Below are 22,930 nucleotides of genomic sequence, written 5' to 3'. Positions count from 1 at the left end.
TTACTAAATTGGTTTTCTCTATATAGAGAAGAGAAAGAATCTCCTGAAGTTTGGTTAGGGATTTGCATAGAGAAGCTTGCTGAATTTGCCAATGAAAGCATAACTACACGTCGTGTACTAGAGCCAATGCTTGCTTACTTTGATCAAGGAAGACATTGGGCTTCTCGTAATGGGCTTGCTTTAATAGTCTTGTGTGACATAGCTCATTTAGGGAAAAACTCAGGTAATGCTTCCATTCCATTCTTCTTCTTACTACTACTATTGTTGTTACTACTATTTTTATTTATTTGCTGCCATAAATTTATTGTATGTAATTTCATTGAGAACTAGAAGCAGGATTTTAAATACTAAATAAAATTTGTAATTAAAAAGGCACATAAAGAATTAGCTTCAATTGTTTTTTTTTTCTAATGTAAAATTATATTGCTAAACTAGAAGTAACAATACTTTCTAAGCAAATCCATCTTTATCAACAATATAGAGAATTAGCTTTAATTAATTTGTCCGTTCTAATAATAAAAGGTAGCTAAGGTAGCTTGGTGCACGAAGCTCCGGCCAATGTGGGATCCCAGGAAAGGGTCGAACCTATTGTATGCAGCCTTAAAGCTGTTTTCGCGATTTTAACCCATGACCTTCATGTCTCTGTTCTAATAATACACTATTAAATTCTATCAATTGATTCTAATTAAATCCATCTCTATAAACACCCTTAGGACAACAGTTCGCTTAGTTGGCTAAGGACTTGGAAGTTGTTGCGGGTTGGAAACTGCTAGTTGGCTAAGGACTTGGAAGTTGTTGCGGGTTGGAAACTGCTTTCACCTAAATGTGAGGTCTCTGTTCTAATAATGCACTATTAAATTATATCAATTGATTCTAATTAAATCCATCTCGATAAACACCCTTAGGACAACAGTTAGCTTAGTTGGCTAAGGACTTAGAAGTTGTTGCTGGTTGGAAACTGCTTTCACCTAAATGTGAGTGCTTGAGTACTCTCATATCCATTTTTTAAATAAACCATCTTTATAAACAGTTGAAGTTTATTATTTTTCTATTCGTTGGTTGAATAATGTAGGGTGCATATCAACTTTTGATTTTACTAAAAAAAATTCCTGAACACTAACAATTGAAAAAATAATATTGGCCTCTTATTTTATATCTCGAGGTAGCCCTCTTCAAAAGGCAAGGAAGATTTACCTCGATGGCAATGACAATTCCACTGACACGCCCCTCATGTCAGCAAGGGATCGTGGAGATGTCACTTGTAACACATCCACACACAATAGCTATATAACATAAGAGCAGCACATAGATATATAATATCGAAACAAGGGTGCCTATTAGAATAGTAGTAGCAATAATCCAGTTAAATATTTAGTTTAAATGTAGAAATACAAAACAAAGTGCGATAAACATAAAAAAGCAATGCAAGAAAGCAACAAGAAGTCTATGGAAAACTGAAAAATCTATTAACTCACGGAATCAATGTCTCAAAGTAGCAAAGTTAGGAGTGCGCCTAACAACTTGACTGAAGCACCCTACACAGGCAAGCATAAATAAAGGAGGTCAAAAAATAGGTCTAATCATCACTATAGCCATTCAAGATACAACCATACATTAAGTATCACTCCATGCTCAATGCAACAACTCATTGCCATAAACAAAAGTAGGGAAAAAGTACCTATATTGAGTCAAAGAGGTTTTTTCATTGTAAAGTGTAACGTTGCTTTTAAGCCACATGATCCCAAGTTAAGAATCAATACCTTAATTGTTGTATACCCTCCCAATAATATCACCAAACATTTGTTAGCAATATAAAAATAATCTAAACATGCATCATGACTAGCATAGAAACGGTAAACATGCTATTAACATCAACATATATAAGAAGTAACACAAGCTACTAACCTAATGGGAGAGGTGGCATTGAGTTAGGTTATTAGTCAAAATCTCTGTTAGTCTGTTCCCAAGGCAAGACCATTATTGTTGGGTTTAACCAAAAGGGATAAATGCAATACTAAGGGCTTATGCACAAATTTCTCCCTAAATTCTCCAACAAAACTTCCCTTCTTATTTTAATAGTGGGTAAGCTTCACTCACCTTGCATCTCTCTCTATACGTACTCCCTTGACCCTCCACAATTGAACATCACTCACACACTACAATTCTATGACAATCAAGGGATTGAACTCTTCACTAATTAGCTGGCATGCTACTCATTCCTTCTCAAACCCAGTCCAAGTCCCTTGACATCCAATTGAGCATTTAACTCGATGGTCTTGTTCCTAGCAACAAGGTATGCATTCTGCCTTGGAAAGGAAGTTTGCTGACGATGAAAGCTTGATCCAAAGAAGAGGTTTCTCCCCTTTGAAGCCACTGCTCTAAATTGAAAAAGTGGGAGTTTTAGGAAACAATAAATGCAAAAAAGGGTGAAGGAAATCAAGTTGACTTTCCTTTAACCCCCTGATCCCTAGCTAGCCTACCAAGGTATGGCTCGCCTAGAAAAGGGAAAGGAACAAATCAATTTTCCTCGGGAGTTATATCCATTCCCCTAAAATATGAAAAAGGGATTAAGTTACAACTTAGAAATAAAATAAGGGGAGAAGGATATGTGTTTTTTACCCTCGAACTTAGTCGAGATTCATCAGCCACGGACACTACTAATCGACCTTGGAGAGTTTCTATTGCTGCACAAATAACCACCTTGTGGCAACATGGTCGCAAGCAAACAATAATGATAAGGAAGAGAAATAGGACTTGCCACACTTACATTTCCCTCATTTTCACTCACTAAAGGAGACTTAGGTGACGTTTGGTTAAATGATGGGAATGACTATGGGTATGAGTTTGATAGTAAGGTGGAATGAGAATGAGAATAGAAATGAAACCCACCTAGTTATATGGGTTTGGTTGATTCCCATAAAATTAGAAATCATTCCCAAATTGTTATTCCCAAACACACAATCCAAACACTATCTTTTATTATCATTCCATTCCCTCATTCCCAAACTCATCAACCAAACACCCCCTTACTCACAGGTAAAGCTTGCATAGGAAGGCACGACAATCAACCACAATGGTGGAAGGGCTTGAAAAATCTTGACAAGAATATTTATTAGAGGATGCCCATCACTTCCAAATGAAATCACTTTCCCTCGTATGTTTGAGGAAAGGTGAATAAACTGGTTCCGCAATAATAGTGATCTTTCTATTTTTAATAGCCCTTCCAAATTAATCCTGCCATCCAAATTGACAATTCTTTCCAAATTGAGATGAGGTGCACCAACCTTCCTAAAAGGAGGAAGAAGGGTTGTAGTGGGATTGTGGTTATGATTTTCTTCCTACAGGAAGAGGAGATGATGGGTTTATAGGGAGTTGACAAGCTTGAGGAGGAGAGACGAAAGAGAAAGGAAGGGCACTTGATGAGCTTGTGAGCTATCGATGGGCTTGTGGGCAATTGAAGAGCTTGGGAGGAAGAGAAGCATAAGAGAAAAGAATAAGGGGTAGGCGGCGAGCTTGGGGGAATCATAGGAGGAAGATGGAGGGGTTTGCTTTGGTCAAAAATGAGATTTCATGGATTGAAAGGAAAGGACTTTTCACTCAATTTTGGGAGGATCAAATTGTGGCCAAAAATAAATCGGCGGATCGATTGCTAATCCATCCTTCAAATAATTATGCTCCAAAAAATAGTGGATATCTTGACTTGCAAACTACACCTTTAGTGATCCATCATTTGGAGTACACTTGAGTATAAAAGTAACTTTGATCACTGTTAAGAAATTTTGGAAGAAAAATATATTATTTACTTTATTCATCAATTTCATGCATATACAGAGAGAGCATCTAGATTTAATCACCAATATCAAGGTATATTGTATCCCTACAATTAAGGTAAATTATATACCTATAATCTGTAATATTCCCCTCAAGCTGGAGCATAAATATTGATGCTCTGTTTGTAAAGCTTTTGTGAAAATATCTCTCGGTTCTCCTATCTTCACATACCCTATAGAGATCAAACCTTGTTAAATCTTTTTATGAATAAAATGATAGTCAATTTCTATATGCTTAGTTCGCTGATAAAAAACAAGATTGGAAGTAATATGTAGAGCCGCTTGGTTATCACACCATAATTTAGGTGATACTAAAGTTTTAAAACCTACTTTGGTTGAAGATGATATATCTACATAATCTGTCATAACATTTGCCATAGCTCTACATTTTGATTCTTTACTTGAATGTGACACAATATTCTGTTTCTTACTTTTCCATAAAATTAGATTTCCCCGTCAAAGATACAATAACTGGATGTGGACCTTCGGTCATTATTGTTACTATCCGGTGAGCATTTGAAAAACACAACCTAGATGTGGATCTTCGATTATCATTGTTACTGTCCGGTGAGCATTTGAAAAACACAACCTTAGTATGACCACGATTGCTATAAAAATACTTCGTCCATATACTAAATTCAAATAGCACAACAATTATTCTACAAACGCCTAATGATTAATTATTGAAGTTATATACTGAATAAGTTACGGGCAGCCCGGTGCACAAAACTCCCGTCATGTGGATCCCGGGGAAGGATCCATTGTACGTAGCCTTACTCTGCTTTTTGCAAGAGGCTGTTTCCAGGATTTGAACCCGTGACCTTTGGTCACATGACAACTTTACTTTGCGCCAAGGCACCCTTTCCACCATAGCCGGTCCTAAGCTCGGATAAAGGAGGAGGGTTGCGTTAGGTTGCCAACTAGCGTCAAAACTATGACAAATATTCAATGAATGAATCCATTAAACTATTGTGCTAATGTTAGGTTGTTCCACGGAAGGAACGCGTTGCAGGGTCCGACTGTAACGTCTTGGCAACGACCGTTACATTTTCAGAACTCATGTGTAGTGCTAAATATGCAAGAGTTCGCGTCACAGGTCCGGCTGTAACGTCTCAGCAAGGACCGCTACATCTCTATAAAAACTTGGGTGTAGTGTTAAATAGGCAAGAGTTCTCACACCATAGGTTGGATAAGAACAAATATGATAAAAAAATTAATAATCTAAGATTTGGAACATGGAATATAGGATCTCTTACTAGTAAATCAATGGAGGTAATAGATAAGATGATTAGGAGAAAAATTAGTATTTTGTGTGTACAAGAGACAAAATGGGTAGATGAGAAGACAAAACTGATATAGAAGTCGGGTTTTAAGTTATGATTCACAAGAAAGAGTAAAGAAAGAAATGGAGTGAGTATTATTGTAGATAGTTTGTTAAAGGATGAAGTTGTACAAGTAGTTAGAAAAGGAGATATAATTATAGCCCTTAAGATAATAGTGACGAAAGAAACTATGAACATAGTTAACGTATATGCACCACAGGTAGGATTAGATGAAGCTACCAAATCAAGGTTTTGGGAGGACTTAGATGAAATATTACAAAATATTCCACTAAATGAAATAATTTTAATAGGAGGTGATCTAAATAGACATGTCGGAGTGAAAAATGAGGAATATGAGAGAGTACATGAGAGTTATGGGTTTGGAACGAGAAATGAGGAAGGAAACCTATATTAGATTTTGCGATAGCATATATAACCTTATATTAGCTAATATGTTTTTTGAAAAAGAGAAGAACACTTAGTCACATTTCAAAAGTGGGAATAATAAATCACAAGTTGACTTTCTTATGGTTAGGAAGAAGGATAGAAAGATTTGTAAAGATTACACAGTCATCCCTGGAGAAAGCTTAACTACCCAACATAGGTGTGAAACAAAATATATTTAAGGAGAAGGTAGAAGTACAAGCATTAGGTGACATATACGATGACTCTAATACAACATGGGATAATATAGTATCAAAGTTGAAAATAGTAGCTAAAAGTGTACTCAGTCAAAAGGACATGCACCACTAAGTAAAGAATCTTGGTGGTGGAATGAGAAAGTACAAGAGAAAGTGAAGGAAAAACGAATAGCTTATAAGGAATATATATTTGTAAGAACGAAGAAAACTTAAAAAAAATATACAATAACCAAGAAAGAAGCTAACAAAGTAGTGAGTGAAGCAAAAATGAAACTTTTGAACGATTATATCAAAAATTGAATACAAAAGAAGGGGATAGAGACATTTAATGAATAGCTAAAGTGAGAGCAAGGAAAACAAGAGATCTTAACCAAATAAAATGTATTAAAGATGAATATAATAGGGTATTAGTAACGATGGAGAAATAAAAGAGCGGTGGAAGAGGTATTTTCATCAATTTTTAATGAAGGTTTAGGTGATCAACTTAACTTAGGTAATTTAAGTAGGTCAAATTAGCGTAGAAATTTTAATTTTTATCGTAAATTCAAACTTCAGAAGTAAAACAAACTTTAAATGAGATGCACAATGGAAAAGCCGTTGGACCAGATGATATTTCGATAGATGTATGAAAGTGCTTAGGGAAACAATATATTGAATGACTTACAAAATTATTTAACATGATATTGAAAACGAAAAAAATACCTGATCAATGGAGGATAAGTACCCTAGTTCCTTTATATAAGAACAAGGGAGACGTACAAAATTGTGCAAACTATAGAGGTATTAAACTAATGAGTCATACTATGAAATTTTGGGAAAAAGTAATAGAAAAAAGATTAAGGAAGGAAGGTAGACAATAGAAACTATACATATTTTTAGACAATTAATTGAAAAATATCGGAAGCAAAAACAAGATTTACACATAATATTCATTGACTTAGAAAAAACTTATGATAAAGTCCCATGAGAAATTATATGGAAAATTTTAGAAAAGAAAAGTGTTAGAGTAACATATATTGAACTAATTAAGGATATGTATGAGGATGTAACGACCAGAGTAAAGACTTCAGGCGGAGTAGCTGAAGCATTTCCAAAAAGATAGGGTTACATCAAGGATCAGTTCTAAGTTCCTATCTTTTTACACTAATTATGGACGAACTCACTGCGCACATTCAAGACACAGTACCGTAGATGAAACACGTGAAGGAGTAATTGCTAAATTAGAATCTTGGAGGGAAATACTAGAAGGGAAAGATTTTAAGCTTAGTAGATTAAAGACAGAATATATGGAATTTAAGTTTAGCAATATTAGAAGTAATGAAACAATTGTTAAAATAGGAGAGGACGAGTTGTCCGGAACCGAGAGATTTAAATATTTAGGATCATTTTTGTAAAATGATGGAGGGATTGAGAGAGATGTCTTATATCAAATACAAGCAGGATGAGTGAAATGGAGGAGAGCGTCGAGTGTTTTATGTGACCATAAAGTACCTCTTAAACTTAAAGGTAAGTTCTATAAAACCGCAGTTAGATCTGTTATGTTATATGGAGCTGAATGTTGGGCTATGACTCGAGCACATGAGCAGAAAAACTATGATAAACATGCATATCAAACGAGGAAGAGAAGATAAAAAATGACTTGATTAGCAACAATAAAAAAAGATAAAATTTATTTAAATATAGATGATATAATAGGAGATAGAGCTCAATGACGTAAAACGATTCATACAGCCGACCCCACCTAGTGGGAAAATGCTTGGTTGTTATTGTTGTTGTATATACTGAATAAGTTACGGAGAGATAATTTAATTTTCCAAACAATCTTCTCAAGATTCTCAAATAATTCACCATTTTTTTTATAAATTGCAGATTAGGAGTCATTGGAGTACTTCGCCAATGCTCCGGAAGGAAGACGTTGTAGGGTTCGACTGTAACATCTCGGCAAAGATCGCTACATCTCCAAAACTCGGGTGTAGTGTTAAATATGCAAGAGTTCGTTGTAATGTATCGACAAGAACCGCTACATCTCCATGAGAACTTGAGTGTAGTGCCAAATAGTGAAAAGTTCTCATACCATAGGTTGGATAAGAATGCATATGATAGAAAAACTAATAATCTAAGATTTGGAATATAGGACATAGGAATCCTCACTGGTAAATCAATAGAGGTAGTAGATACGATGATTAAGAGATGAATTAATATTTTGTGTGTTTAAGAGATAAGCTCGTAGTATGCCGTAGAGTCCACCATCTGATCGATCCTAGGCAGCGGTAGAAATCCTTCGGGCACGCCTTATTCAAATTGCAGAAGTCGATGCAGACCCTCTACTTGTTGCTTAGCTTGGAGACCAGCATGACATTAGTGAGCTAGCTCGGAATTGGACTTCCCGGATGTGTCTGGCCTCCAACAATTTTTTGATATCCGCTCGGATGATCAGGTTTTGCTCCGTGCTGAAGTCCCTCTTTTTCTGTTTCACGGGCCTAGCGTCTGATCGGACGTGAAGCTCGTGTTGAGCCACGCTTGGCGAAATCCCAGGGAGCTTATGTGTTGACCAGGCGAACACGTCGTGATTTTGTCTGAGGCAGGCGACCAACTTTGCCTTCTTCTCGCTTTCTAGGTCAACGGTGACAAAGGTAGTTGCCTCCGACCGACTTGGGTGAATCTGCACCTCCTTTTCGTCATAGACTAGCGTAGGAGGTTTCTCTGTGATAGCGTTCACCTCCAAGCATGGGTTCTTCAGAGCGACCCTTGCTTTGAATTCGACTATCTCGACGTAGCATCACTGAGCGGTCAACTGGTCGCCTTTGACTTCGCTTACCTTATTGTCCACCGGGAATTTGATCTTTTGGCAAAAGGTGGACATCACTGCTCGAAACTCATTGAGTGCTGGTCGACCCAATATGACGTTGTAGCCGACGGCGCGCCTACCACAATGAAATTTGTGGTCCTTGTCCTCTTTAGCGGCTCCTCCTCGAGCGAAACGAGTAGACGGATTTGGCCGATCGACAACACTTCGTTGCCTATGAATTCGTAGAGTGGAGTCGTCATAGGTAGCAAATCACTCTGGTCGATTTGTAGCTGATCGAACGCCTTCTTGAATATGATATTCATCGAGCTCCAACAAAGATCCGGTGAATATCGTAGTTAGCGATTACAGCTCGGATGATCAACGCGTGGTCATGAGGGATCTCCATTCCCTCTAAGTCTCTTGGGCCGAAACTGAGTCCTTCGGCCTTCTCCTTGCTGCAGCCAACGGTATGGATCTCAAGTCGCCGAGCATGCGACTTCCTTATCCGGTTGGAATCACTGCTGGTCGGTCCACCAATTCCTATTTCTCCCCGAGTGGCGTTACTCCTATTCTCCTCCTCTCGAACTGAAGGTCTGCTCCTCTCGGTAGAGGCTCGGGCAGGATTCTGGTTGTGCCCCCTCTAAGATTGATGAGGGCGTGGTTCAGCCACCATCCTTTCTTCCTCCCTTCGCCCAGCTGATCGGCGGCGATATCCCCGCGGAGCCGGCCTGTTAGCTATTGGCGTTAGGTCGTAGCAGTCTCGTGTGTTGTGCGTCGCCGATTGGTGGAAGGAACATAACATTGGCATCCACACTTTGCCTTTTGCAGTCTTTGGGCGACCTGCCGCCATATGCTGTACTGCATGCCTCCTAGGCTCGTTGTGTGGCTACGCTCCCCCCGATCGAGGCCCCTTGGGAGGCTGATGGCTGCTCGACGAACGCTGCTCAGGCGCTACTGCGGGTTCGACCGACACCTCCCTTCTTCTGGCCGCTTGAGCCTCTTCCACGTTTATGTATTATGTGACCTTCCTTTGCAAGTAGTTGAAGTCCCTCGGCGGCTTCCGAATGAGCGATCGCAAGGACTCCCCTTCAATGATCCCCTGGGTGAAGGCGTTCACCAAGAGGCTGCTAGGATATCCATTGTCACCTGATTGAAGCGCTGAATGTATGCCCTCGATGCTTCCTTGGGCCCTTGCTTCAATGAGAACAAGTCATGCTCGTCTTTTGGTGGAGACGATTGCTGACGAAATGGTGTAGAAATGCTGCCTGGAAGTCCTTGAAGTTGTGGATGGAGCCAATCGACAGTCTCTTGAACTAACGTTGCGTTGATCGAGAGAGGGTGGTGAGGAAGACCCGACATTTCATCCCGTCGATGTACTGGTGAAGTGTGGCTGCGTTGTCAAATTTGGGCAGATGGTCATCCGAGTCGGTAGTTCCGTTGTATTTGTCGATCACTAGTGCCGGGGCAGGGGATCGTTCAGAATCCCTTGTGAAAATTGTTGATTGCTCTGTTCAGGCGAATTATCGTCCCTCGACGCCTTCCCTTTCCTTCCGTCCCGAATGGGCGCATTGCTCGATGAAGATACTCGGCCCTTGTTCGCTCGACCGCGTTCCTTCGATGGAGTCCTGAACAACGCCCGATGAAAGGGGATCAGCGCATTGGATGCCTCCCCGTATGTGCTAGTCGGCTTCTTGTTCCTTTATCCATCGAATATTTGGTCCGCTCGATCTCCCTGTTCAGCCGGCCGACCTGCGGCTGATGCTGCGGGTTCATGCGCTTGGCGCTCGGCCACCGCCTGTTGTTGTTGCTGCTCCACTATCTTTGCCGCTTAGGCTTGTATTAGTATGTCGAGCTCCTCTTGCGTCATCGTGGTGAATCGTCCAGCATTCTCCATCTTCTCGTTCGGATGCAGGCTAAGTTCCCATAGACGATGCCAAAATGATCCTGTCCAAAAGCGGGAAGGTGGAAAACTGGAGATGTAGCAGCTTCATTAATTGACTATAGACCTCGCTTCGCTATGCAAAACAAGTAACGTCAGTGTTGAGTCAGGGAAGGGGTCCTCGGCGTTGGCCCTCCGACTCTCAAGTCAGTCACCGGAATTGTAAAAGAAGAAGTGGAGCAACAGTAGAACTAATACAAATCAGTGATAACGCGTATCTCTGCTAGTGATGGACCCCCTTTATATAGAGCCCTAGTGGGCGGTGTGCGCGCTTTTAGAGGCATGGGCGCGCTCTCCAATATATCCTATAAAAGGATCTGTCAAGAAAGTACCTCTGACAGCATACTTTAACAAGACATGCATATCTCTGATAAGACAGTAGAAGCTTCCACCGTATGATTCGCCTGTCGACTGTGCCTTGTGTCAGCAGCACTATCTCCAAAAGGATGTTGAGAGATACTACAGTGGTCCCGTTGAGTGGCTGAACAGGATAGCCGCTAGGCAAGGACACCGCTCCATCCATGGCCACGTACCGCTGCTTGGCTGAGCGAGGTGACTGCTCGGCCGGGACCCCTTCGCTTTGTCGACCTCAGTTGCTCTTCCGTGCGGTGACCGTGTAGTATGCCCTCCCCGGTTCAGACAAGCTATCTGGTCTCCTTCGGAGTCTTGCTGTTTCTTACTGAGCGTCCGCTGTCTTACGTATCATCCTGAGCTAGAGAAGTGGTTTGTTCGGACATGTCTCCCACCAGTCGGGCCCTGACTGTCCCTACCGACCGTTGCAATTATCCTCCGTTCCACCCTTTGACACCCGAGTGTTGACCATCTTGACTTTAACCTCCACCTTGGCAGTTAATCCCGTGCCAGGTGAGCCTCTATCGCCGCATCACCTATAATTAAGGTAATCATATCTTTATATTTCTTATTTTTATTTATATAATCTGTAAAGATGTTAGGCTTTGTAACTTTAATATGATTTAGTGTTTTTACTAGTCTTTATACTTTTTAAGGCCGGTTGTTCTCTCTTGGTAGCAATTTGACATGTGTTGACTAATTGAGTCTCTATTATAATATGATTTAGTATTTCGACTAGTGGTTTATACTTTTTAAGGTAAGTTGTTCTCTCACTTGGTAGTAATTTGACATGAGGTGACTGGTTTGGTCTCCATTATGCCAATCTCCTCAAGTATACTCTTAGGCTGAGATATGTTAAACTTCTTACTCTAATGAATAACCTCTATAGTAGAAGGAAAATTTGAGATTACGTAAATCTTTAGTCTAAAAATATTAATGAAGATACTCTTTCAATTGTATGATCACAATTAAATCACTAATGATAATAATGTTATTCATGTAGGTAATAAGGATGTGCCTTCTTCGCTAGGGATGAGATGAAATAATGAATGCCCATGACATTTTTAGTCATGTAATACTAATGAAGAACAACGATGCCTCTACAGGTGTGATGTAGTGGTAAAACACTCAGAGGGCAAATAAGAGGATTATAGTTCGAATCAATTCTAGAGGTCGGCTTTTGAGTGTGCATAAGTTGTGCTTCGGGTTTACCCAGTAGGCGAATCATGAGAGCTGTCTACCTCTAGGATTAGTCTGGCGAAGCCTAGATGCCTAGATTTGCCCCAAAAAAAAAACAAAGCTAAATTTTCCAAATCATGATTTGGAGATTATCTTAGTTTGTTAGTGATTTCTTTAGCTTTGTTAGTCTCCTCATGAGCAACACTCCATACAAACCTCTTTAAAAAGAAAATTATGATGAAAGAAGACATTTTTAATGTCAAACTGATGTGACTAGTGAAAGATAATTTGCTAAGGAGAAAAATGAGGAATTAAGGTAATTTGGCCACTGTAGAGAATATTGCAAGGAAGTCTACGCTGACCTTAGCCACTAGATCATCTACAGTAGCATTATGTGAGCAAATAAGTGTGAAAACCCACTATAGACTTCCCAGGATGGAGAGGAATCTACTCCTAAGTGCCATTGGAATGAGAGTATCTGTCTTTTCCACCACAGCTTGCAACTAACTATGATCCTAGATAACTTGTAAGACATTTCTAGGAATTGTTTGTGAAGATAAAGAGGGCAAAAGGTAGAATATTGGGTGGCAACGATGCGTTTTGTAAAAAAAATGAATAAGTAAATGTGAAGAAGAATATTTTAGAGTACCTTTGCATGAAAGCAATTTGTAATTACAAATCAAATGTAAGATTTGTGATCGTTGTTATATTTGAGAGATATCCTATGACAATTGTCTTATGAAATATATTATTTATTGGATTAATAAAGATTTACTATTTAAGTGTACATTCTTTATGTATATGATTGTTTCTTAAACTTATTTTCTAAATGCCCACAATACGATTTATGCCATGAGAGAATTAGATCACAATATTGAAATATTCCCTAGTCAATGAATTGATGAGTTCAAACATCATCAATTTTGAGAGACTAGCACGTGTGATACTCAGTTTATCCAAACAGTTGCTCGAGACATTGAGATGTTAAGAGTTAAACTTGGATGCTAGTTAAGGTTAACTAATTTATTGGAGTGACCTGCCATGAGACTTCATATAGTTCTGCATATATATGGATATGCCAACGAAGATCTCATTGCAGCTTAAATGTGAGTTTCCTTTGACTTGAGATATTCAAGTCACCTTGGTTATGAAGACTTATATTTTGACATCTTAGTTTATATATCTCCGTGGAGGTGTGGGTACGGGATGATTGAACATAAGTTAAAGTGCCTGAAGGTATTTAGATAGCTCACATAGGATTCACCTTTCGTTGCATAAGGAGACATATATCCTATGACTATTTGTTAAGATTATTACTTACAGTCTTTAGCCAAAACATTGCATGTTGAGAGTATGGTACTCTTGGACATATATTTGAATCTACAGGACGAGGAAGTATAACTTGAGCTAGGTGTGACGTAGTCAGCCTAGTAGCTGTTGAAGGGTTCAGAAGTAGTTCTAGATCAATCATTAATTTTCAATCAATTGAGGACCATGATGTACTGCTAGGTGTCACTCATGATTTACGAATGACTAATGTAACCTAGAACCTATTTTGTCACACTCACTACGAGTTTATCAAAAATACTTAAAACGAGTTTGAGAATTAGATTCTCAAATTGAGACTAAGTCTGATTGGATTAGATGAAGAGTATCACAAAGGAAGCGTGCATGAGCCACATCATTTGAAGAAAAATTGAACCCTCTATGGTTTAATTTTAAACCAAATTGGTTTGGTTTTGAACTGGCATGGTTTGATCTTGAACCAAACTTAAGGCTATTGGTTTGAATTTTGAGTTTGCAGATACGGGTTTGGATTCGCTACTCAAACCCGTTAGGAGATCCATAAATAGATCTAGGATGGAGAGAAAAATAAGAATCTCTTATGAGAAAACCTAAGTGTTAGTTTCCCCCTCTCCTCTCCCTTTTTGTGCCGCCGACCACCAAGGAGGGTTCTCCTCCTTGTGCCGCCGCCCAAACCCTTTGGCCATCCACTCCCCTCCGGCCAGCCAAAAGGATGGCGGAGCAGCACCTCCGACCAAGGACCGCCGCCCTAGCAAAGAGGAGCTAGCAGACAAATTCGGTCCGTCACCGCCCAACCCCTTTTCGATACGTTATCCCTAGTCTACAGAGACTTCGTGGACACCAGTCAATGAAGAACAAGGCTGGATAGCAACTTATTTTCTGCTTGGACAGCAGCCCCTTCGTTGCTTGCCTTCCTCTCTTTGTATCGCCGAGTACAAAGTTGAGCCGGGACTCTCTCTCTATCTATCGTCTCCCTCGTTTGGCTAGTACCAAATCGGAGACGAGAACTCGTGACTTTGTGAAATTGTCTCGACGATTTCTCAGCGTGGATACGAATAGAGGCGAGGCTTCAAAGCGTGTTGGTTGATGCCATTTCCACTCCACGTCATTCGTCAAGTATAATTTAATTATCGTAAAATTTAATTATGTGGTTATGTTTGACATGTTGTATCTTGTATACACGTGATGCGTGTGTTATGATAATTAGTTTATTAATTTTTTCTTCTGCTGCGCGTTTTGCGAAATGTATCCCAATGTACGCCCCAATCGGGCTCCCTAACAATAGTGGTAGGCAATTAGAGGGGCAGATGGTCTTTAGAGCATATTTCTGTCTTAGTAATAGAATGCATGGAAAGTGACAATGGGGTATGCATAAGACTAACCTCTTGCACTCACACAGAGCATAGAGCTAAAGAATTGGGTTGATGACCCATCTAAATGGAGAGTAAAAATAGCAACCCTTTAGGAGACACGAATATCCAAGAAAAATAAAATTGATAGACTGTGGGATTCTTTATATTGTTTAGAGACGAATATCTGGTGTGGAAGAGAATATATAAAATCCTTGGAAAGAATCATGAAAGGGACATGAAGAGTGAAGGAAGATGTGCAATTTCCTAGAAGGCAAACACTAAGAATTGCATCAACATAGAAAGAAAAGAAGAGATGCATATGTAAGGGCAAAGTATGAGATGTCTCAACTAAATGTTATTTTTTTCTTTTAGCAATATCGTTACAGAGAACTTAATAGACAACACTGAACTTATTTTTAAATTCAACATATAAAGAAAAAAAAATAGAGAAATGCATGACACTCTTTTATTGGGAAACACCTTACGATTTGATAATAATCATTGATAAAAATTACAAAGCACTTGATATGATCCTATACATGAAAATGAATCAAAGAAAAAGGTGCAGATGCATGCGAATAGATACTCCTAGATAACAAGGACTTGCAATCTTACCTAATAGACATTACTCACACTCGAGAGATGAAAGACTAGATAAACTGAACCATTTTTAATAATTGTTGAAGAATAAGGTTATTGAGACATTGTGTATCTAAAGAGGCAGTGGCGTAACCAGAAGAGTCTAAGATAGTGAAGGCATATGCCGCTGCTACAGTCTACGAGATTCATGCCCTATGCCAATCACCTTGCTCGTCCTTAAGTCCTTTATGAAATATAAGTGAAATCAAATATTACATAACAATTTAATAGTTCAAGTTTACTAATCGATAATAAGATTAATAGAAACTTAGAGATATAAAATATGTAAGACATATGTAATAGACACATCCACAATGCCTTTAATGTATGAGTGTCGGTTAGTTATAATGATATTAGTTGGATTGCTAGTACCATGAGAGTAGAGAGAGAGCATGTGTTATTAGAAATGTCCTCAGTGGTTTTTAATCTAGAATCTATTCGATGCTCTAATGGTATGAGATAAGCAAATAATAAAGGTACCTCAATGAGCTAATAAGGTAACTAGTTGAAATAAGGAACTCATTGCTTTCTGAAACTACTGTGAATGCTCTTCTATAGGAATGTAATACTAGAACCAGACAAAGTTGACGAATGTTTGAGCATGAGAAAAGGATGACCAAGTGTATATCCATGAAAAGAGTAGCACAATTGTTTAACATGTCCAAATTTTCCACACTGAGAACGTTTAGGCCTTCCTTATCCACAAGTATGACTATCATGACCTCGCTACTTGCCTTTTCGACTGCCATGTGATCCTTTAGAGTGTGACTCAACTAACAAAGCACAGTGACTGACTGTAGGATTAGAGGATGGTGAAATAGTGCTCATAGCGTTGGCATGTACATATCCAACAAAGGTGGAATGGAGGATCCTTCCAAGATATGAGTTTTTACTGGCTCCATTTTAGTACCCGTCACCTATTTTTGGGTGGTTATCCATGTAGCACCCATATTTTACTTTCCAAATTAGTTGCACTAAGGCTGTAATGTCTCAAAGTCAAGTTGTATGATTCAAACTGGTTATCTTGTAACTTGTATAAAGGAAGATCTTTTGCCTATTCTTACTACTATACTATATCCCTTGTAGTTCTTTTTCATGCTGCAAGGACTCAAAATTCTGCATCTGATATATTTTCTGTGTTGATCTTCAGAAAATGAAATGCTTGTTTTGGCTGCTATAATCCGACACCTGGATCACAAAAATGTTGTGCATGATTTACAATTGAAGTCAGATATAGTTCAGAATGCCACTTTCTTTGTACGACAACTGAAATCAAGAGTAATGACTGCTGAAGTTGGTGTAGTAAGTGACTTGTGCAGGCATTTAAGGAAAAGCCTTCAGGCCACAGTTGAATCAGTTGGGCTACAAGAATCAACTTGGAATGACTCACTTCAAAATTCCATTGAGGATTGCCTACTAGAAATTATAAAAGGAGTGAGTCAATTCTGTATAGTTTCCTTTGAAGACCAGCTATTATAATTACGCTATATGTTTCCCTGCGAATGTCTTGTATCTTTATGCTGAAAGTGTCTTTTCTTCTTTGTGATCTATATATCTGATTCTTTTCTGGGGTTAAATATTGTTTGTTATATTTACAGTGTAATTATTTCATCTGGAATTATTCATTTGACAGATTGGAAACATATGTGTGATCTTTGACATGATGTCAATAACATTGGAGAAGCTCTTGTCAATGACACCGGACAAACTTTTGGCGACCACAATTGTTTCCAGGGCAACCATTAGATCTTTGTTAGTTGTTGCTCATATTATCTCTCTGGCATCTACTAATACTCAATCACAGGTTTGACTGTTCTTTCTAGTATTTTATCGGTTTCTATAAAACAAATTATATTTTTAAAGTGTTTAAGTTTTTTGTTTCCTTGGTGTATATTTGGTGGAGTCAAATCTGCAAAGAAAACAAATTGATTGTACGTTAGCATGACTTGATAATGTTGAATAGTTATTTTTCAAAGTCAGGCAGTGCTTATAATATAATGTTTTTGAAATATAGAACCAACATGCAGAAGATGACTTCTAATTTCAAAGAAGATTTTTTTTCTAAGACTAGAGATTAAAAGGGCAGCTCGGTGCACGAAGCTCCCGCCATGTGGGGTCCCGGGGAAGGATCCATTGTACGTAGCCTATCCTGCTTTTTGCAAGAGGCTGTTTTTAGGATTCGAACCCATGATCTTTTGGTCACATCACAACAATTTTACCGTTGCGCCAAGGCTCCCCTTCTTTTCTAAGACTAGAGATGCCTTTTGTAAATATTTTTTGAATCAAATGTAGAGTAGTTGATTTCAGTCTTTGTTTGACACATGGTTGGCAGAATCAGCCAATTTTGATTTGGATCGTTTGAGTTGGATCAAGATCAATCGAAGTTGATGAGATTTCATTTGAGAAATCATACCACCATTTAGGATTGGCTAAAGTTGATGTGATTTTTTTTTTCTTTTGAGAAATCATACCACCTTTATATTCCACCTTGGTATCTTCTAGAACTGAGGATAGGGTGAGCATCGACATGTGGGCCTAGATATAGAGGAGTTGCTTGGGTGTCAATATCATAGGTACATAGAGAGGTTTGAAGATAAATAGACTAGTATTGGCCACTAAGAAGAAGATGGGAAGTGCTCTATTCGTATTATATTATTATTCTCGTCTTCATCGGGTGTGTTCTCGAGGAGGAAGTCAAACTATAAAGGCCGCAATATCTTTGTTGTTGTTGCGTTGCAACTTGCAAGTGCGAGATTTAGAGTAGAAGTTGAGATCATGGGGTAAGTTAGATTTTTAATTGTTAATTAATCATTTTTAATAATAAAAAGTTAGAATTAATTTGAATAATTAGATTAATTTAAATAATCAAATCAAATTATATTAATTAAAATTACATTTAGTCTGTCTATTTATAATTAATTAGTTAATATATTACAATTAATTTAATTTAAATCGAAAATTTGGATTTTGAATCCAACTTCAATAACTAATATTGGTTAAATCATTTCAAATTTATTTATTAAATTAATTTAATTTAATTAGATTAACAATAATTAATTAAATTAAGTAGGAGTTGATTTAGTTAACTAAATTTAAGTAAATTAATTAAAACTAAAAAGTACTAATTAGAATTAAAATTGATAATTTAAATTTTAGCTAACTTAAAACAAAGTATAACTTTTGTGATTTAAGTATTCATATTTCATCATGTTTATATACATTATTTTAAAATTTTTATATACCTTTTGTTTGTGTTGTTAGCAAATATTCTTATTTTCATATTTTATTTTGGTGAATCTTTTTATTGATTTTGTCTCACTAACTTAGTAATTACCACTTTGTGACATACCCATACTACTTTGCATTTTCCTCTCAATGCATTGAACACTAAATTAGCTTTTCCATAGTGGAGGTTGATAATACGATCATAGTCTTTCAGAAACTCCATCCATCTTTTCACCTTAAGGCTTAATTTTTTTTCCGTGAAGAGATACTTTAGGCTCTTACGGTCAATAAATATCTTAAATGTAAACTTCATAGAGATAGTGCCTCCATATCTTAAGGTAATGACTACTAATTCCAAATCATGAATACAATAATTCTTCTCATGGTTCTTTAACTAATGAGAGGCATAGGCTACTACTCGATCATGTTGCATTAATACTGCACATAATCCTTCGATGGATGCATCGAATGAATTCATCCTCTCTAGAAGCAATGACTACACTAGAGTACTCACCAATCTTTGCTTCAGCTCCTAGAAGATTGATTCACAACCTTTTGTCCACGTAAACCTGACCCCTTTTCTAGTCAATTGAGTCAAAGGTTCAATAAATCTGTCTGATAGTAACCAACTAATCCAAGGAAACTATGAAAATCCTGTACTAACTTTGGTTATTCTCATTTGACAACCGCTTCAATCTTTTAGAGGTCTATTGCAATCTCTTTGTTAGAGATTATGTGACTTTAGAGGTGCTATTCATGCTCCTCTAATTGAGAATATACCAAAATATCATAAATAAATATAATCACAAAACTGTCTAAATACTCCATGAATTCCTCTGACCAGATCTACAGGCTGTAGGAGCATTGGTAAGTTCAAATGATATTACTCAAAATTCATAATGTTCATACCGAGTACGAAAGATGGTTTTCTAAATATTTGTATCTCTAATCCGCAATTGATGATTGCCTGTTCTCAGATCAATCTTTGTATACACATTAGTACCTCTAAGTTGTTTAAACAAATCATTTATCCTAGGTAAAGGATACTTATTCTTGATGGTTGCAGCATTTAATTGCCTATAGTCAACGTAGAACCTCAAGGATCCATCCTTTTTGTTAACAAAAAGAATTTGAGCATCTTAAGGAGAAACACTGGATGGATTAAACCCCTATCTAGTTCCTCCAACTCTCTTTATGCAATCTGATATGGGACTTTCGATTCTGAACTTGTGCTAGGAAATAATTTGATGGTAAATTATACCTGCCATTATGGTGGCAAATTAGGAAGTTTATTCGGAGACACATCAGGATATCATGGACTATGTGGATATTAGAAAGTTGTACTGAGCTATCCACATTGGAACTGACTAAAGATAAGAAATATCCTCGCACCCTGGAGCCAATAACTGTCGAGCTTGGAGAGCTGAGATAATTGATATCCCATGATCGCTAATCCTAATAAATTAACATGATGGCTGGTTTGAGGATCCAATAGTCATCACCTTGGCTCAACAATGGTGGCATGATGTTCTGACAGCCAATCCATTACCAGAATAACATCTAATTGGCGTCAACACTACTAATCCATAAGATTGGGGGGGTCGGAAACCTCCTAATCTTGTATAGGAAATCAGATTAGGATTTGAATAATATCTCCAAAACGGAGATAGGTACATCACCCATGCCTTGACCATACTTTCGGAGTAGTAGATAGTAGACACTCATGTGTATGGCCATGACATGACCATGGCTACAACCACGATCATCGCTACAGACTTGGCCACAAGTAGTTCCACCTCGATGTTTCACTTGACAAAATCAAATAAATTTTAATAATCAATCATATTGAAAAATACTTAAACAACAAATAAAGGACTTCTAAATCCTATAGCTCAATGATACAACTCAACTTGTGTATAATTTTTTTTTGTTTGAAAATAACAAAAGCATAATACAAAGATGAAATTCTAGGAATAAGCAATTCACAAACAGAAATCGCAAATCAAATTGTTCTGATACCACTAAAACTTTCACACTCTGGAGGTGTGATTCCTGCTCACTGGGAGGTGCTCCACTTGGTGAGAGTGTAATAAAATAGGACTAAAAGTTATATGAACAGGACAACCAAGAATTCAACTAATTTTATATATTTATTTAAGCATCTTTTACTACAAAGGCAACAAAATCATATAAACAGAAGATTGAATAGGTTAAGCTTAAGCCATGCTCAATTTCTTGTGTCACATTTATACTGTGCTCTTTATTTTTATATATTCCAAGCTTATAATTCTGCATCTTTCTTCTATTTTCTTAAATATCTGAAGGTGTTTCCTGATTCACTATTGGCACAACTGTTGAAGACTATGATGCATCCAGATCTTGAAACTCGTGTTGGAGCCCATCAGATATTTTCTGTACTTCTTGGACAAAATCTTAATCATCCAAGGCGTGAATCTGAGTATCTCTTTGAAACAAAGAAGTGGCAATCCAGAACATCCTCAGTTTTTGAATCTGCAACTGCTTTACTAGAGAAACTCAGAAAAGAGAAAGAATGCTTAAATGGAGATAAGAAGGTACCTAATGTCAATGATGGGACGAAGATGATAAATTTGGGTGATGAAGAATGGAAGAATAGTTGGATTCAGAAAAATTTACCATATTTTAGTACACTTAGTCGATCTATTATTGACAGAATTGTTACATCTCCAAGTTCCTTGGACCATGTAAGTATTTTTCACTTTATGAATTAGATACATCAATTGATTAACTACTTGAAGTAAGCTTAAAAGACATGCAAAATTTAATTAATTTTTGTTATATTTATAATACAGGAAAACCTCTAGATGATCATTATTTAATTATTGTTTTTTTTCCTATTTGTGCGAACACAAAAGTTTTAAAGTTCTGTGATGCATCTGATTGAATATATCTTTGTCCTATGATTTAGGATATTGGCATTATGGGTCTAACTGAAGATCAAACTACTCAATTACTTTCGGCTTTCTGGATACAGGCTAACTGGGTTAATAATAAGCCTATAGATTTTCAGGCTATTGCTCATTCTTTTGGCTTGACTCTTCTTTCTTCACATCTCAAGGTGCGGGTATGTTTTAATTATTGTGTGCCATTTATACATTGCCAAATCCCTTAAAAGACTAAATTGGTTCTTTCATTCAGGTAATTTTCTGAAAACCTCTCAATTTTAACTTTCGAATGGCTGTTACAATCAATGGGATTTCTCATAAAGAACTACATTTATCATGTTTTTGATGAGAGTTCAAATGATATCCAGAATATCAATTTTTGTAGATCAGGGTACATGTTTTCTTTAGAAATTTTAACAAATAATTTCTTTAAAAAAAATAAAGAAAGACTGAGTAGCCTACCTTATATATTAGAAAGATACAAGCTAATTTTACAGTTGACTATGTGAAAATATGAGGAAGGAGAGCGGATCTCACCAAAACTTGAATTTCTGTCTGGGCCAAACTTTGAACTCATTCTTCTCCATGGCTAATCTTCCCTAATGTGGTGTTTAGGGATGTAGAGATCTGTGGTGTGAACAAATTGAAACAACATGAAACATTTCATTCTGCACCTGAGAAAGAGGTGGGTAGATGCTTATCTTTGGTCATATGTAAGGATGTAGAGGTCTGTGGTATGCAGTTTGCCTGTGATTATTATCACCTCACTTTTAAGGGAGCATGAGAAGACAATATTTGTTTGTACTAGACAACTTCCATACTTTCATTTATTTTATGACATACACACCATATTGCAAAGAAATTTCTGCTCTATATCCTATAGAAGTGTCTTGTGAATTGTTCGAAAGGACCGACAAGGATGGACCATCGGTGGTTGTTCTGGCAGTTGCTTAAATTCCACACTCTTTCCGTTGTCTCAGGCAGTTGAGGACAGACATAATAAGTGCAGGATTTGCAGAAAACTAATTGATCTGAGGAGGTACTCACTTGACTGATGTCTAAATTCAAGTGGGGAGGCTGTTGAACATGCAGAGGCACTGTTCATGTTTCATAAGTGAGGGTGGCCTTGGTAGGCACGAGTCATGTTACTTGTGTCTTTATTGGAAGAAGTGGGAAGCCTTGGTATGCTTGCTGTATGCCCATTTAAGTTTTCAAACTTCAAATGGGCATACCCCATGATTTATTGCCCATCTGGAAAGGGCAGCTGCTGCTATTCAATACTTGCAAACAACATTATAGGAATAAGGAAATTACCTCTCTGTTAGCATATTTGAGCAGCTGTTACAATGGGATAATTGGAAGATTCCAAATTTAAGATACGTAGATTTGGCATGTGTTGGGTGTTTTTCTCATGAATCAAGAGACTACCATTGCT

At 37.6% G+C, this 22,930-nt stretch overlaps 1 protein-coding gene across 1 annotated transcript in view; it reads left to right on the top strand.

The window, feature by feature from the left end:
• The window catches only part of LOC121967778 (protein SEMI-ROLLED LEAF 2), a 99,883-nt gene that overhangs the window by 27,547 nt on the left and 49,406 nt on the right, over positions 1–22,930 (top strand). Inside the window, exons 9-13 of the mRNA XM_042518220.1 lie at positions 27–223; positions 16,497–16,780; positions 16,980–17,150; positions 20,896–21,294; positions 21,519–21,668. Coding sequence (XP_042374154.1) covers positions 27–223; positions 16,497–16,780; positions 16,980–17,150; positions 20,896–21,294; positions 21,519–21,668 — 1,201 coding nt within the window. The remainder of the gene's footprint in view (positions 1–26; positions 224–16,496; positions 16,781–16,979; positions 17,151–20,895; positions 21,295–21,518; positions 21,669–22,930) is intronic.

The sequence above is a fragment of the Zingiber officinale genome, chromosome 1B (genome assembly GCF_018446385.1).
Source record: "Zingiber officinale cultivar Zhangliang chromosome 1B, Zo_v1.1, whole genome shotgun sequence".
NCBI classification, from domain to species: Eukaryota; Viridiplantae; Streptophyta; class Magnoliopsida; order Zingiberales; family Zingiberaceae; genus Zingiber; species Zingiber officinale.
This window is presented reverse-complemented; position numbering and strand designations above follow the sequence as displayed.